At 31.1% G+C, this 16,669-nt stretch overlaps 2 protein-coding genes across 4 annotated transcripts; one reads left to right on the top strand and one right to left on the bottom strand.

The window, feature by feature from the left end:
* Positions 1–1,833: 1,833 nt before the first annotated feature.
* On the bottom strand, positions 1,834–5,045 carry LOC132634111 (palmitoyl-acyl carrier protein thioesterase, chloroplastic-like). The gene is made up of 6 exons (XM_060350410.1): positions 4,482–5,045; positions 3,773–3,906; positions 3,215–3,328; positions 2,925–3,102; positions 2,750–2,818; positions 1,834–2,316 (listed from the first exon to the last, which is right to left on the bottom strand). Exons 1-6 carry the CDS (start codon positions 4,899–4,901, stop codon positions 2,080–2,082), a joined length of 1,152 nt encoding a protein of 383 aa, XP_060206393.1. The 5' UTR covers positions 4,902–5,045; the 3' UTR covers positions 1,834–2,079.
* A 7,205-nt stretch (positions 5,046–12,250) lies between these two features.
* LOC132634112 (mitotic-spindle organizing protein 1B-like) lies at positions 12,251–14,396 on the top strand. 3 transcript variants are annotated; one of them, XM_060350414.1, is made up of 3 exons: positions 12,251–12,495; positions 12,589–12,804; positions 13,793–13,942. In XM_060350414.1, the coding sequence occupies exon 2, from the start codon at positions 12,597–12,599 to the stop codon at positions 12,798–12,800; it is 204 nt and encodes a 67-aa protein (XP_060206397.1). In that variant the 5' UTR covers positions 12,251–12,495; positions 12,589–12,596; the 3' UTR covers positions 12,801–12,804; positions 13,793–13,942. The 3 variants fall into 3 exon arrangements, with proteins under 3 accessions (XP_060206397.1, XP_060206396.1, XP_060206394.1); XM_060350413.1 differs by lacking the exon at positions 13,793–13,942 and adding an exon at positions 13,999–14,396 and having other exon boundaries at positions 12,253–12,495; XM_060350411.1 differs by lacking the exon at positions 13,793–13,942 and having other exon boundaries at positions 12,262–12,511; positions 12,589–13,046.
* The last annotated feature ends 2,273 nt before the right edge of the window (positions 14,397–16,669 follow it).

A 16,669-nucleotide genomic window follows, 5' to 3' on the forward strand; every position in this document is an offset into this window, starting at 1 on the left:
CTCACCCCTCTCTCTCTTTTCACTCTATCCGGTGATCGGCGGCAGACGGCGATGGCACAGATCTGGCCGTGTGTATTTTTAGTAGTGGCAGCGATTTTGAGATGGCGGCGGAGAAGATGACGTCAAGGTGGAGAAATTAGGGTCTTTGGTAGTGGTGAGATTTTTTAGGGTTTTTTCTCTTTCGAATTTGAGTTTCGTGGACGGGGTGGGGTGGTACTCGGGTTCTTGATTTTATCAATGCTGGGTTGTAAGGCATTGCTTAAGAAGTAGCTACTAGTGGCATTCTATCCTTCTGGTTCAGATGAAGCTTTTCCTTGATTTCTAGGCTTAGTTGCTTTTGCCTTGTGCTAATGTGGAATTGTTGAGTGATGACTTGAATATGCAGTACATTGTAACTGGAAAGAATTTTCATTTTGTAGGAGGTTTGTGAAATTGTTAGTGCAGATGAGAATTGCTTTTCACTAAAGTGAATTATGTATTTTTGCTTCATTGACGAAGTGCTGATTTAGCTGTTAAAAGGTTTTATTTTCCAATCAAGGGTTGTACATAAGTTCAGGATGGTATTTGTTTGAATTCACCCTTTAGTTTTGTCGGACGCTGTAATCAGATACAAATACATTCAAAAAATATACATCTCACAAATACACTATTTTTTAATGTATTTGTCGTTGTATTTTTTGAGAATATTTTTTAGTGCATTTTGTTAATAGCCAAACACACTATTTTTGAATGTTTTTGTCTTATATCTGAATGTATTTGGCTTAATATGTAGTTGGAATGTACACAATGTATTTGAAATACATCAAAAAAAAGCCACTGAATTACATCAAAAAAAAATCACTAAAATACATCCAAAAATAAATCACTGAAATGCATAAAAAAAAAAGACACAAAAATACATTATAGCAAAAACAATCACTAAAATACATCAAAAAAAATATTAATATCTAGTTTAATAGCTCCACCATTAAAGGCTAAAATCAAGGATCCTGTTTTTTTTTAACCATATTCTCATGTATTTGTTGGCAACAAATACATGAGAAAACATACGCTATTTTGCCAAAATGTAGCTACAAATGGTAATATTTAAAAGGGTAGTTACAAATGGTACGAAGCTATAATAAGGTAGTCATTTGAGAATTTTTTTTTGTTTTGGTAACTAACTTTAATTTCATTATCAAAGTGAAACATTACAACCAGAGAAAAGGAGTAATTGTTGGACATCAATTCCCACAAGAACTCCAGCCAAGTATCTAAGAAGCAAAACTTACATCAAGAGCACAAGATCCAAAACTAATTACCAAAAACTAACAATTAGGTTAGGGCATAAGGCCACTATGGATAGGCATTGCATTCTTACCATGCATCATTGCTAACAAATTTTTCTTATAGATAGCAAAAGTAAGGATGAATTCTTCTTTTAAAAATTTACATTAGTATTTGACCTTAGGCCACAAATTCTATTAAATCCACCGTGCATGATTTTTACATTTTATACACGTAGGCTAGTAATGACCTGAGCTAGAATATTCACTAAGTAGATTCAAAATATATAAAAGAAAATATAGGAAGAAGTCAAGGGGATTCGAGATCAACTATATATTCATAAAAAAATAATTACAATCTTGTATATATTTTAATATAATTTTTGGACAAAGGAATTCGAACGAACCACTTGCGCCCCTCCCTCCGCCCCGGTGGGCTAGTTAGTGTGCATAGTATGATGTTATAATAAAAGTGACAATATCAATGGCTGTTGTTGCTTCTGTACCCTCTACTCGAGTATCAAAAGAATTACTGACTTAAACAATCAGAAAAGAAGAGAATCAAATGTACAGTAACGGATACATTTGTCTTTCTTAATACAAGTTTTTTGAAAAATCATTAATAAATATAGTGTTCGAGTCAAAGGCAATGAGACACCCGAACCCATTGCCGTAAAAGTGGATCAACTCCTGATAAAGAAGAGAACAACTTGTACAGTAATCTCTAATTAATTATCTACTTACATTATGTTGACAAAAAAAAAAATACACACTTCAAAGAATGATTGTAGAGAAGATAGAAGATACAATTAGTTCATTGTTTATGCTGCCATATGGACCTGGCTCGAACAACCTCTGCTCGATCAGCCTCCATGCGGATCAGATGCGTGCATTCCGTTCCACTAATTCCACCATTTTCATCACTTGTTGCTGTTTCTATTTCTCTCAGACTTGTCATGGATTGCAGCACGTTTGACAATCGACATTCGCGCCGATACTCTAATGTCAAGCTCATTAGGTTGCAGTCTTCTAAAACATTTATAGGCACACTCTGCAAACACACAAACACACACACAAAAATGTTTTCACGTCCTTCAATTATGAACGAGTGGCATCCTCAACGTTATACGATTCTATATATTGACAGTCAGGTAACTTAAAAGATAACTACAGTCGTTCATCTCTATAATAGTCATCATCTATAACAACATTTCACCATAACGGCCAAGTTTTTTTTGGTACTGATATGTCGTGGCATGTTATACTCTATGTACTCTATAACAGCATTTCGCTATAGCAGTCGAAAAATATCCGGGGTTTGATTGTAGTTCATAATAAGTGAGATTAGTAACATAGAAATGGAGCAGGTAATCTACTCAGGTTAGAAAACACTCATAACGTAGAAATTCGTCGCACTGTCACTGTATAAGTTAATACTGCATGTGTTAAAACAGTAAGAAATGACTCAAAAGGCATTTAATTACCTCCAAAATCCATCCAATGTATTTGACATTGTTGACATGTTGATTAGCATCCATGTCACTCCATCGCGGCTAAATAAAAAACCAGACATGACTAGTTAAATTTATGTACGCTTGCCAGCTATATGAAACATGTTTTTCTTTTGTTTGGGGAATATGTATGCATGATTTGTCTTACAGCTAAACCAGAACTGATAATTTGTGCAGTTTCATCGTTGAGTTTCTCAATCTTTTCAGAATCAATTTGTGCAGATGGAATCGCGAATCTGTTGATGTAGAAAGGTTGAACTTCTGCTTTGACCTGCTCTGGGATTTTGGATAACCTTCTTGTTTCTCTGTTCATTATCACCCATGTACTGCAAAATATCACATACATAGTGTAGTGTATCTGTTTTTAGTACTCATGATCTTACAAGAAAGAACATAACATTTGACCTATAGTTTTGACAAGTATATGTATGTATATACCTTGTTGCTTTTGTGATGATGTTCTTGGTAGTGGAGTCGCGAATGATCCAATCCCTTCGCATTCCGTTTTTACCTGCTGCATCTACCCATGTATCTATCTCCACCACATCTCCCCTATAATTTTGGAAAGCATTAGTTCATTGATTCCAGTTATATTTGATTCATAATAGATATCTTTTACCTTTTGAGTTTTTAAGTTTTATAAACCAGCAGTGTAAAGAATTTTTTACACTGTTATGTCAGCCAAAATATGTTTACAAGTAAGCTTCCTAAAAATGTAGGATCTTAATCTTGAAAATAAGATATGTTACTTGTATAAATATCTCTTATGCAGATAGTGTAAAACTGTAAATTCTTTATTTTTGCCATGAAAGTATGCCATCAAGTATATATCAGTCTCATGGTTTTCATGTCTGTTAATTATTCATTAGATACTCAGAATTAAACTTGAAGCAGAAGGTGAAAAAAATGCTATACTACCTTTTATCTAGAAATGAAAATATCTAAGATTAGAAAGACTAATAGAAAACAATATTTAAGAAAGGAAAGAGGAATTACCAGCAGCTATATTGTTCAACTTGGATATGTATGCGAGTGACTACCCATATGAGTTTCCTAAGGCTCATCTCTCGTGTAGCCCCAAATCCATTACTACCAACCCCTGAGTTTGCCACATGATTTAGAGCTGTCTCCTGCAATATACCATCACATTTTTAACATGATTTCTTCTATATGTATTTAGGCCACATAATTCTCAAACAAACATTCAAAGTTGTGGTCTGACGATTAATGAAGTGGGTGAAAACCAGGAGACCTGGGTTCAAATAATCATCAATTCTTTTATGATTATTTAGTCTAAATAAGTTTCGGAAAAGCACAGTAGCATGTGATCTAACGATGAATAATGTGATCGAAAATCATCAAAGACCCGAATTTAAATTTCAATAGTGACAAAATATACTAAAGGATCGTTTGGTTCAGAACATGGTTATCCTGGTATGAGATAGGCAATACCAAGTTTTGCTATAAAATTTATACTGGTATTACCAATAACCAAACACGGGATAAATGTAATCCAAAAATTATACTGGAACTAGTATTCTAATCCCGATAACCAAATGGCCCGGCCCGTAAGTGGCTTCTCTTGAATTCTGTACTGATGGAAGGTAATAGATACCTTGTAAAATAGGCCGCGTCAGCTGGCTCGAATCAACCGAATTTTGTACAAAAAGTTAAATAAAATTTAAAGAAGAGTAGATGGACCAACCTGAAGGAGATTCATTATGGTTTCCATGGTAGCAGTTTTATCAGGTCCAATTTCATAAGACCTAATCACAAAGGATTGTCTATACACAAATCGATCATCCACGAAATTCCCTAGTAGATATGAATGATTTGATGAGGATGCTCCTAATTCTGTGCTCTTATCAATGACTACGTTGCCCATTTTCCCTAAATGTGGATACTCCTCTACATGAACACCATTTATTTTCTTCCCATTAATTGTATCAATGCTCTTTGAATTATTGCTTCCGCTTGCACTTGCGCTTATCACCCTCAAATCCTTCTTCCCATAACCTTTAATAGAACCAAATTTCAAAATTTGAAATTCCTTCTCATGCGACTCTATTTTCGACAAATTATTGGGATAATGTAAGCTGCATACATCTCTCATTTTCAATGCCATTTTAGGTTCTTACGTTAGTACTACAATATGATTTGATCCTCTTCAAATAGAAAATGAATAAAAAACACATAAACTTGTACTACTTAGTCTGGTGATTAATGCAACATGAAGTATCCTAAGGAGAATTTAAAGTTTGGTAGGTAACATAGGTGTAACTACTTGATTGAAGAGTTCTAAAAGGAAATAATGTGTTGTTTAATTAAGAGTTGTCATATGAAAAGAAGGGATTATGCAGCTCAACCACCTGTTAATGAGTAGACAAGAAAAATGGAGAGAGTTTAATTAATTTTCTCCATCACAAGCTCACACGCAAAATTAGAGAAACTACTTGGTCTTCTTTTGTGCTTTTGCTTATTTTATGCAAACAACTTAACTATGGATTTCCAAATCTTGACCGAAACGTATTGTGCATTAACAAATCAAAGGAAAACCTTGATACAAGTTTAAGTTTTTTTTTCTAGATGATTATTTATTTGTAGACATAGTTAATGAAGAGTACTAGAAAATAAGGACAAGTGCGTATTTATATAATCTCTAGCTTAGGTAACTCTTAATTTGTTTTACCTGGCAAATTGCTTATATACAACAACAACATACCCAGTGTAAATTTCCAAGTGAGGTCTGGGGAGGGTACAGCGTACGCAGACCTTGCTCCTACCTTGATAAGTAGAGAGACTGTTTCCGATAGATCCTTGACTCAAGTGAAGCAACAATACGGCGATAGGGAAACATAAGCAGTTTTTGTTGAAATGGACGGACTAAAGCACGAGTCATATAGCTGACCATACTATTTTAAAAGATAGGACATTTTACTTAATATGGGGCAAGATGTAAGTCTCGAGACATGGGGCATAAGCCTAATTGATTTAAATTATTTAATTTATACTTTAATTAAATAGCATAATAACACAAACACAGGTAGAAAGTACATTAGAAGTTTAAAAAAAATTAAGGAACTCATAGAAAACAAAACATCAGGCATATTTTTATAAGAATATAAACAATGCAATATTATTAAAGTTGTCACGAGATACAAATTTATTATATCGTCTTAACTTCCAACCAATTGAAAATCACAATTTTTTAAAATTATTTTTTAAACCTTGTATTTTATGTAAATTCTTCTAAAAGATAACGGGTCATACTTAGCAGGTTTATTCCGCAGAAAATTACAGATAAATACCATTCAACCATCTAGTTTACAAAATATGTACACAGTGTATATGCAGTGTAGACTTTATACTAAATACATATACTATATATACCTATACACAACATATACGAGTGAAAGGTATACTTTATACTAAATATACAAATATTATACATACCTATACATGCAAAGTGTATAGGTAGTGTATACTTCGGCCATGTTGATAAATTAGTTGACCGACGTGTACAATTACGTAAGTTTCCCTATATTGTGTTGTGTGAAAAATAAATTTAAATTTTGATTGATCAGCTGGCCGGCCCAACCTGCTTAGGCTAGGGCTTTGTAACGAGGGAGATTTGCACAATATGATTTGAGTCCACTATTAATATTTTGTCCTTGTTTAAGAAAATTTAGAACAATAGCTTGGCACTACACAATTGAAAAAAATAAAACATTAAGTTTGCCAGATGAAAAATTCTTTATTGTGTTCTTAAGTTATTCAGAATTGCCGAGTGGCTATAATTTGGTTATAACTTCATTAGATTTCACAACTTTTGCTGGAAATTATTTAAATAGTCACAAGTTTTGCTAGCTGGCAGCCATAATTTTATGCCATCTTTATTTTGTCTATCTTGTTATATTATTCACAAGTTTTTCGGATGTGGAAATCTTGTTCGTTTTGTTCAATTGTTCAAATCTAGCAAAAGCATGAAGATTTAGAAATTTAACACGCGATAGAGTCCAAACGGGGAACATAAATACAATCATTATCCCAATAAGAAAATTGAGTACTTGCACTCAAAACAAAGTTAACATTTAATGAAACTGCTTTATCAGTCTTTCACGACTATAAGAAGAGGGTAAATATATTTGGCACAACCACAAATGGCACAACTTGGCACAATTCCTCCTTTTTAGGGGTATTAATGTAATTCCACATGGCATTTGAGGGTGTACCAGTAAATTCTTTTTTTTTCTATTCCATTGATACAATTCCTGAAAAGTTAGAAGGAAAAGTCAAAATAATTCAAATTTTACTCTCTCTTTCTTCAATACCATAATTACTTTTTCTCCTCAATGAGATTCAACAAGAAAAAACGTGCAATACACCTATTCCAAGTACATCCATTTACCTATTGTATTGTTTCATTGTGAAGCAAATTAAAACAATGCCCGCAACAGTTTTTTTATTTTCCATATTTCTTATGGATGGTATAATTATAGTAATAAAAAGTAAGAAGAATAAAAAAAAAGTACATATTTACATGCCTATTTTTTTTTTAAATACTGCTCCAAAAATATCTTCATTGGATAAATCAGATAATTATCATATGCAGCATATTGTTGACATGTTGAAAAAATTCAAGCTCAATCCAATGGCTAAGGAATTTTTTCTTCCTTCTTATAATAATCGTGGTGGTGATCAGATGTTTCTCACTAACTTTGTACCGGCTAATAAGACTGATGGTTTTCAATATAATAGAAGGGTATCGATTTCATTTTTTTTTATTCTGATTAAAATTCTTTGTTATTTTTTTTTTTTTTTTGGAAATTGATGTTTTTGCCTGTTTTGTTTTATGGGTCAATTCAAAATTGAATTAGTGCAAATTAACTAAGATTAGATTAGGATTGAGAAAAAAAATTGCTAAGAGTTGATTTAATTTCGTCAATTTTTAAAAAAAAATGTATGTAACAAGTAGTCAACACTATGGTTGGGACGAAAAAATGAATCAATTAGAACATAATCTAACCTAAAACCTAACGTTCTCTTCTCTCTCTAGATGGAGGCCTGGGGGCGTAGCCATTGCTGTCACAGCTAGTTGACTTTAACTGAAACATTAAATTATCGCAATTTAGCTAAGATTAGCTATAATTGAGAAATAATTAGCAAGTTTTGATTTAATTCAATAACTTTAAAAAAAAATGGACGTAACAAGTGTTCAACACTATGGTTGACTTTAATTGAAATATAGGATTGATTCAATTTAGCTGAGTAAGAGTTTGGATGTAAAAAAAAAAAAAAAAAAAAAAAAAAAGTGGATGTAAGAGTTTGTCAAAATTATGATTGACTTTAATTGAAACATTAAATTATCTCAACTTAGCTAAGTATTAGATATAATTAAGTAGCAATTAGTAAATTTAGATCTAATTTAATCAATAAAATAGTGGATGTAACAAGTACTCAACACTGTGATTGACTTTGATGGGAACATTGAATTGATTCAATTCGCCTAAGTATTATATAAGATTGAGTAACAATTAATAGCTTTTGATTTAATTCTATCAAATTTAAAAGAAAAAAGAAAATATAATTAGTAGTCAGTACTATAGTTGACTTTAACTGAAAAATTGAATTATCTCGATTAATTATGTATTAAATGGAAAAAAGTAACAATGAGCAACTGTAGATCTAATTCAATCAATTTTTTTTAAAAGAGTGATGTAAAAAGTAGTCAACACTACGGTTGACTTTAATTGAAACAATGAATTATCTTAATTTAGCTGAGTATTAGATAGAATTGAGTAGCAATTAGTAAGTTTATACCTAATTCAATCAATAAAATAGTGGATGTAACAAGTAATCAATATTATGATTAACTTTAATTGAAATATTGAATTGCTTTAATTTAACTAAGTATTATATAAGATTGAATAAAAATTAGCAACTTTTGATTTAATTCAATCATTTTTTTAAAAGTAGATGTAGCAAGTAGTCAATACTATGACTGACTTTAATTGAAACATAGAATTATCTCAATTAGTTAAGTATTAAATAGAACTAAGTAGCAATTAATAAGTTTATATCTAAATCAATCAATTTAAACAAAAATAAAGGATGTAACAAATAGTCAACACTATGGTCCACTTTTATTGAAATATTGAATTCCTTCAATTTAGCTAAGTATTATATAGGATTGAATAATAATTTGCAACTTCTAATTTAATTCAATCAATTTTAAAAAAAAAAGTAGATGTAACAAATAGTCAATACTATAGTTGACTGTAATTGGAACATTGAATTATCTCAATTAGATAAGTATAAAATAGAATTGAGTAACAATGACCAAGTTTAGATCTAATTCAATCAATTTAAACAAAAAATATAGATGTAGCAAGTAGTCAACACTATGGTTGATTTTAATTGAAATATTGAATTGCTTCAATTTAGCTAAGCATTATATCGGATTGAGTAACAATTAGCAACTCTTGGTTTAATTCAATCAATTTTTTTTAATAAAAAATAAACACAACAAGTAGTCAATATATGGTTGACTTTAATTGAAAAATTGAATTATCTCAATTAGTCAAGTATTAAATAAAATTAAGTTAAAATTGATAAGTTTTGATCTAATTTAATCACTCTAAAAAAAATAATGAATGTAACAAGTCGTCAACACTATGATTAACTTTAATTAAAACATAAAAATTATCTCAATTGAACTAAGTTCGATAGAATTGAGTAGCAATTAGTAAGTTTAGATCTAATTCAATCAATAAAATAGTGGATGTAACAAGTAGTAAACACTATGGTTGACTTTAATTGAAACATTGAATTGCTTCAATTTAGCTAAGTATAGAATTGAGTAACAATTAGCAACTTTTGATTTAATTCAATCAATTAAAAAAAAGTAGATGTAACAAGTAGTAAATACTATCGGTGACTTTAATTGAAATATGAATTATCTCAATTAGTTAATTATTAAATAGAATTGAGTGACGATAGCAAGTTCATATCTAATTCATTCAATTTAAACAAAAATAGTGGATGTTACAAAAGTTAACACTATGATAATGGTTGACTTTGATTGGAATATTTAATTATCTCAATTTAAAAAAGTATTACATATGATTGAGTAACAATTAACAAGTTTTGATTTAAGTCAATTATTTTTTTAAACTATGGATGTAACAAGTAGTCAACACTATGGTTGACTTTAATTGCAATATTAAATTACCATTAGATATGATTGAATAACAATTAGCAAGTTTTGATTTAATTCATTTTTTTTTTTAAATAGACGATGTAACAAGTGGTGTCTCTTCGTAGACATTCGATAAAACTGAAACGATACAAAGAGACGTAACAAGTAGTCAACATTGTGATTGACTTTGATTGAAATTGAATTTTCTCAATTTAGCTAAGCATCAACCATTATTAAGTAAAGCTTTCCCAAGTGTTGATTCAATTCAATCATTTTTTTTTATAAAATAAGTGGATATAACAAGTAGTCAAACACTATGATTGACTTTAATTGAAATGTTGAATTATCTTAGTTTTTCTAAGAGTTAGATAAATGTGAGTACCAATTAGCAAGTTTTGATTTAATTCCATCACTTTAAAAAAAAAAAAAAAAAAAAAAAGGATGTAACAAGCAATCAACACTATGGTTGACTCTAATTGAAATATTAAATTATCTCAAATTAGCTAAGTATTAGATATGATTGAGTAAAGGTTATCGACTTTTAATTTAATTCAATCAACTTTTAAAAAATAATAATGAATGTAACAAGCAGTTGACATTGTGATTGACTTTAATTAAAACATTGAATTATCTCAATTTGTTGAGCATTAGATAGGATTGGATCGAATAAATATTTTGTAAGTGCTGATTTAATTAAATTAATTTAAGAAAATAAAAAAATAGTGAATTTAACAATTAGTCAACACCGAGTTGACTTTAATGGAAACATTGAATTATCTCAATTTAGCTAAGTATTAGATAGAATTGAATAACAATTAGTAAATTTCAATTTACTTCAATCAATTTTATTTTATTTTAAAAAATAGCGGGTTTAACAAGTAGTCACACTATTGTTGACTTTGAATTAAAGATTTATTCTAGCAAGAATTTAGATAAGTATTAGATATAATTGAGGAACAATTAGCAAGTTTTAATTCAATTCAATCAATTTAAAAAAAAATGACAAAAACTGGATGAAACAAGCAATCAACACTATGATTGACTGTAATTGAAATGTTGAATTACTTCAATTTAGCTAAATATTATATAGGATTCAGCAAATATTTTTACTAAATTTTGATTCAATTCAATCATTTTTTATATAAAATAAATGCAATTTCGTCAAAAAATTAGACAATTTTTGTATGTAATTTAAGATTTTTTTTTATATTGTTTAAACAATATTTATAGGGTACATTAACTTGTAGTTTGTATTGATAGACCGTATATATAGGTTGACCAAATAATTAAATTAGGTGTATGTATAATGTTTTTTTATTTTTTTTAAACAAACCACTAAGTAGACTCAGTGGATATTTTATTAGAAACCAAATAAAGAGAAACGTAAAACAAAAGAGTTTTAAAACAACAAACAAAAACAAATGTCAGCTAAGAAGCCTATCAAAAAAGCTTTCTAGGTCCATGCTATGTACATATAAATTATATAAAAATATTAGAGGGAGATAAATTTATGGGTTCTAGATATTGCAAGAATGAAAGGCTTAAACATGCTATGTGTAATAATTGCTTTGCCTTGAAGGAAAGAAATTTGGAGAAAATATCACTTATTGGAGCCAAAATCTTCATTAAGGATAATTAAGACTTTTTAATAGAGTTGTGCCGAGTTGTGCTATTTTGGGTTGTGCCAAATAGCAGCACCCGAAAGAAAAGGAGATGGTCTATAAAATTTCTTGATCTCCCAACAATAGTTCCTACAGCTAGTACTTTCAATCTCATTTTTTTTCCCAGTAATTTTATGATAATATTTGTGAAAATCCTCTGTATTTAGAAGCTAACAGAAATGAAGAGAAGAAATAAGAAGAACAAGAAGTAGGAAGAAGGAGAAGGAAAAGTGTGGAGATAAATAAATTTATCTGCTGCTTGGTCTATATTTAAAACGTTTCTTATAACGGAGACAAATCGAAAAATTGACTTAAAAAGGAACATACATTTGTCATTTCTTCTTGTAATACAAAATATGGATTCCCAGCTTAAAAAGGGACATCCATTGTTATTTTTTGTTGTAATAAATGTTGCCAAAATAGGATCCCTTTGGCAATTTTGGACTCCCCGCGGCAAGTCCATTTTTTGATTGGTTTGAATGTCTGTCAATTTTTTTAGTGTTTTTTGGAAGTCACTCTCAATTGTTAAGTCCATTCGTGTTAATTAGACAAAAAATACTCCACTTTAACATCTAAAAATGCTCAAATTATATTTCAGGGACTAAAATAAACATATTCCTATATACATTATAGACAAAATTTTAGCTAAAACCAAAGTTTGTTCTATCAGTGATTTTAAATCCATCCTAATAGCACCAGCGTAATTCCTACAACATTTTTTTAATTAAAAAAAAAAAGAAAAAAAAAAGAGAGACAAAAAGAAAAGCAGTCCCCAAGTCGAAAATACATATTGTGAAACAGAAATCCGCCCAAATCTTTGCCCATTCACAGCAACCATCTTATCCTCGATTCACAGAGAAGTAAGCAAAATTCCAAGTAACTTCTCAGCTTCCCATTCCATTTTAATTACTGATACTGCATTTACATATTAATTTGATTCTCTAATTTCTCAGTCTATCTCATGGATCCGGAGGCAGCACGTACAGCACGTGATTCTCTGGAACTTGTATTTCATATGTCGAACATTCTGGACACTGGCCTCGATCGTCATACTCTTTCTGTTCTCATTTCCCTTTGCGATTTGGGTCTTAACCCTGAAGCATTGGCTGCTGTCATTAAGGAACTTCGACAACAAAAACCCTCTTCTTCTCCTTCACTGCCTTAGCCAGGTTAATCTTTAAAATTACCCATTTGATTGTAAGGGAGGAGCTCTTGGTTTTCACTGTTAATTTTGTGTAGTTTCTCTCTTTTTCTTTGTTGGGTATTGAATGAACACAAGGTGGAAGGTAATTTACTGGGTTGTTTGCCTGTGTTGCTCTGTTACATTATCTAAAAAAGAAAAAAAAAAAAGGTTGTATTGGCTTGTTACTGACTGTATGTTCTTGTAATGTGCATTTGCTAATTGCTGATATTTATTGACTTTATTTCTAGTGTAAATAATTATGGTTGTTCAATCCAAAGATTGGGTTTTTTGTTTTAATCTGCCGACTGGTTCAAGAAAAGTATTTGGTGTCAAGTTTTTATGTTGCAAGGAGGTGTGTTAGTTTCCATGTTACTAAGAATGACGAACTACAATTATTTGACCATTGAGAAATTCTTACGGTTAAACTGCTGTTATCTACATTAGAATTGCGTTACTTGATTTTAAAAATGAGAAAGGTTAATCTTTAAAATCCACTTTGGTGGTTCAATCCAAAGATTGCTTTTTTATAATGAGCCAACTGGTTCGACCAAATAGCTGATACCAACTTCTTATGGTGCAAATTTAGATTATAGTAAAGCGCTCATGAGTTCTGTTAGTTCCCGTGTAACCAAAAATGACGAATTGAAACACTAAACTTTTAAGCCATTGAGCTATTCTTACGGTTTAAACATTCTATACAAGCTATTATATATGTAGATTTGAATTGCTTTGGTAGATTCTAAGAATGAGAGAGTTGGTGTCATTACTTGTTACATTACATGCTATGTGCGGTGAGCTGCCTTCTAAACTACATGCCACAAGGTTATCTATATTGAAGAGTCATCGCTCTTATTATTTTACCTATCAAAAAGAAAATCTCTCTTATTATGTGATGGGTTTGAAATCTGTTTGACGAGCTTTATATCTCTAGAAAGTAATAGGATCTTTTTCTGTATCATATTCAACTATTGCAGTTGGGATGCACTCTGGAAAAAGTTGGTCCTCCTCATCTTTTGTTGTGTGTTTATTTGTGCTTTTAAATCCGGAATTACTAAACTTTGTAGTTCTGTTCATGGATGTTTATCACCTCCTCGACATGGTTGCAGTATAGGATAATGAAACTATCAGAGTTCCGTTGGTGTAATCTACATTAAAAATTACTGGTTATTATTTTTATCAGGGAAGAGCTATTGAAGCAATGAACTGTAGCACATTAGTTACAATAGACCGAGGCAAGTCCTGGAAGTAGCATTGAGTCATAGTTCAGGTATTGTCTCATTTTAAGAATCACTGTCATTCATTGACAAACATTTTAAATTTCTCCTGCCTAGATCGACCTACTTCCAAGTTCCAATCTTGCGCTCTCTTGATTACCCCGTAGGCTTTGAACTAGCTAGTGACTAAGGCATGATATGCAAATGTATTCTTCCAGTACTGTCAAATAGGACATCACTGTTGTTTCTATTCTCATTGTTGTCTCGCAGCCTGATCTGAATCTTTCGATCAAAAATACTTGAAGGTATTCCTCTGCTTCCTTGGATTCCTATAAAAACCTAGCTCTTATCATCAACAAAAAATGGCAAATTGATGTAAAATAAGAATCCTCTGACATGATATTTCTGCTAAAATTACTGTGTCAAATATCCTCCCCTAAGAGTGTATCCTTTCCTTCTATTGTAATATCAGTTGCTCATCAGAAATAGCTATCTACCTAAAAGATGTATACCTAAAATGAACTAATTGTATGCATTATTATAATTGAGCCTGCTTTATCTGTGATTACATCCATGGGCACGCAAGAGAAATGCACTGAAGTGCTTTTGCTCTCTTCTCTCTTTCTCTCTCCTGGATAAGTTTTAGCGGGTCTAGAAACATGGTCATGTGTTGCTCTGAAGCTTGTCTACTGAAGGCGAATGTAGATGGTGCTTGTCCCCTAAGGCTTCGGTCTAGTGGTAAGAGCGCAACTTGTGATGTGTGGGTTAGGCGCACATCACGGGTTTGAATCCTGCAACAAAAGCCAGATATTTAAGTGGAAAAGGGTAGAGGGGTGGGCAGCAGCCTCATTATCCACCGAATTTCAAACCGTGCACCAATGACCCTATGAGGGTTTCTTGGTTATTAAAAAACAGTGAATATAGATGGTGCTCTGTCATTGTTCTTGATCGTTACTGTCAGATTGTTGCTTCACTAGCTACATGATTTTTCCATGCCAAACCTCCTGATATTGATTTTCTGTGGTGCTCGTAAAAGGATGGTTCTGTTGATCTTGGCATTGGGTCAGTACAGGATGACACTTGTTTTTCCTTTTCTTTCTAGCTTAATTTGTCAGGCCTATGAAAATTTGGCTAACTTGATCAGTAATTTCCTCCAGAGTTATGCGTTTTACCAATGAAAAATTGAAGAGCTAGGGGGAAATAGGGATAAAGATAAAGAAAAGGGGAAAGAAATGAAAACCTTTTGTGCATCTTAAAGTACTCCATAGAAACTGCAGAGCTAGCTTTTGAAAGTTCTTAAAACTTTGGCTCGGTTTGGACATGGTTTGAAATCATGTTTCAAACCATGTTTGGACATACAATTTGAACATTTTAAGTTGTATTTTTTTTATAGACATAAAAACCCCACAAATTGTGAAAACTATCAAAACATTCTCAATTCTTATATAATCTTACCAAATGAGCAAATCATAATTTATAACAAAATTAGTACACTACTAGAAGACCTTTCTAAAAAATGCAACATCAATTAATCAAACTTTAGTTCAATAAAAACGAAAATTTAACATGAATAGTAATGTAACTACTCTTTAATATAATCTTCCCACATAAATTAAAGGTTGGTAGACATAAATAAAGGTTAGTGGAAGTTAATGAGATTGGTAAATGATTGATGGGGGTAATTGTTAAAAATATCTATCAACTTATGGGTCTTGTTTTACAAAATATAAACTTATGGGTTAAATTTTATATTTTTAAAAGTTGAAATCATGGTTTCAAACTCCAAATGCTAGTTTGAAACCATGGTTTCAATCCATGGGTTGGGCCATCAATTTTCAAACCATGGTTACCAGCGTTTGGTCATCAATTTTCAGTCATGGTTTGAATCCAAATCAGTCAAAAAACATGGTTTGGGGTTTGAAACCATGGTTTCAACTTTTTTAATTACAAAATTTAACCCATAAGTTAATATTTTGTAAAAAAAGACTCATAAGTTGGCAAATATTTTTAACAATTAGCCCCATCAATCATTTACCAATCTCATTAATTTTCACCAACCTTTATTTATATCTATCAACCTTTAATTTATGTGGGAAGATTATATTAAATAGTAGTTACATTACTATTCATGTTAAATTTTTGATTTTATTGAAATAAAGTTTGATTAATTGATGTTGCATTTTTTAGAAAAACCTTCTAGTAGTGTACTAATTTTGTTATAAACTATGATTTGCTCATTTGGTAAGATTGTATAAGAATTGAGAATGTTTTGATAGGTTTCACAATTTGTGGGGTTTTTATGTCTATAAGAGAAAATACAACTTAAAATATCCAAATTGTATGTCCAAACATGGTTTCAAACCATGTCCAAACGGGGCCTTAATGTAACAAATTTCTTATTTTTTTCATCTGACTGGACTCTTGACTGTTCTTTTGGACTCGAGCCCTGGGTTCAAATCACAATTAACCCTTCTTTTTATTTACTTAAGCCTTGGTTGATAAAGTTACTTGGTACCTGTGTTGGTGGAAGGTAGCAGGTAGGGGCGTACGTGGACCGGGTAGGTTCGGATTTTTTAAAATACCAAACCAAATCAATTGTGTCGGATTTTTAAATTTATAAACTAAACTAAATCAATA

This window comes from Lycium barbarum, chromosome 3 (assembly GCF_019175385.1).
Source record: "Lycium barbarum isolate Lr01 chromosome 3, ASM1917538v2, whole genome shotgun sequence".
Taxonomy (NCBI): domain Eukaryota; kingdom Viridiplantae; phylum Streptophyta; class Magnoliopsida; order Solanales; family Solanaceae; genus Lycium; species Lycium barbarum.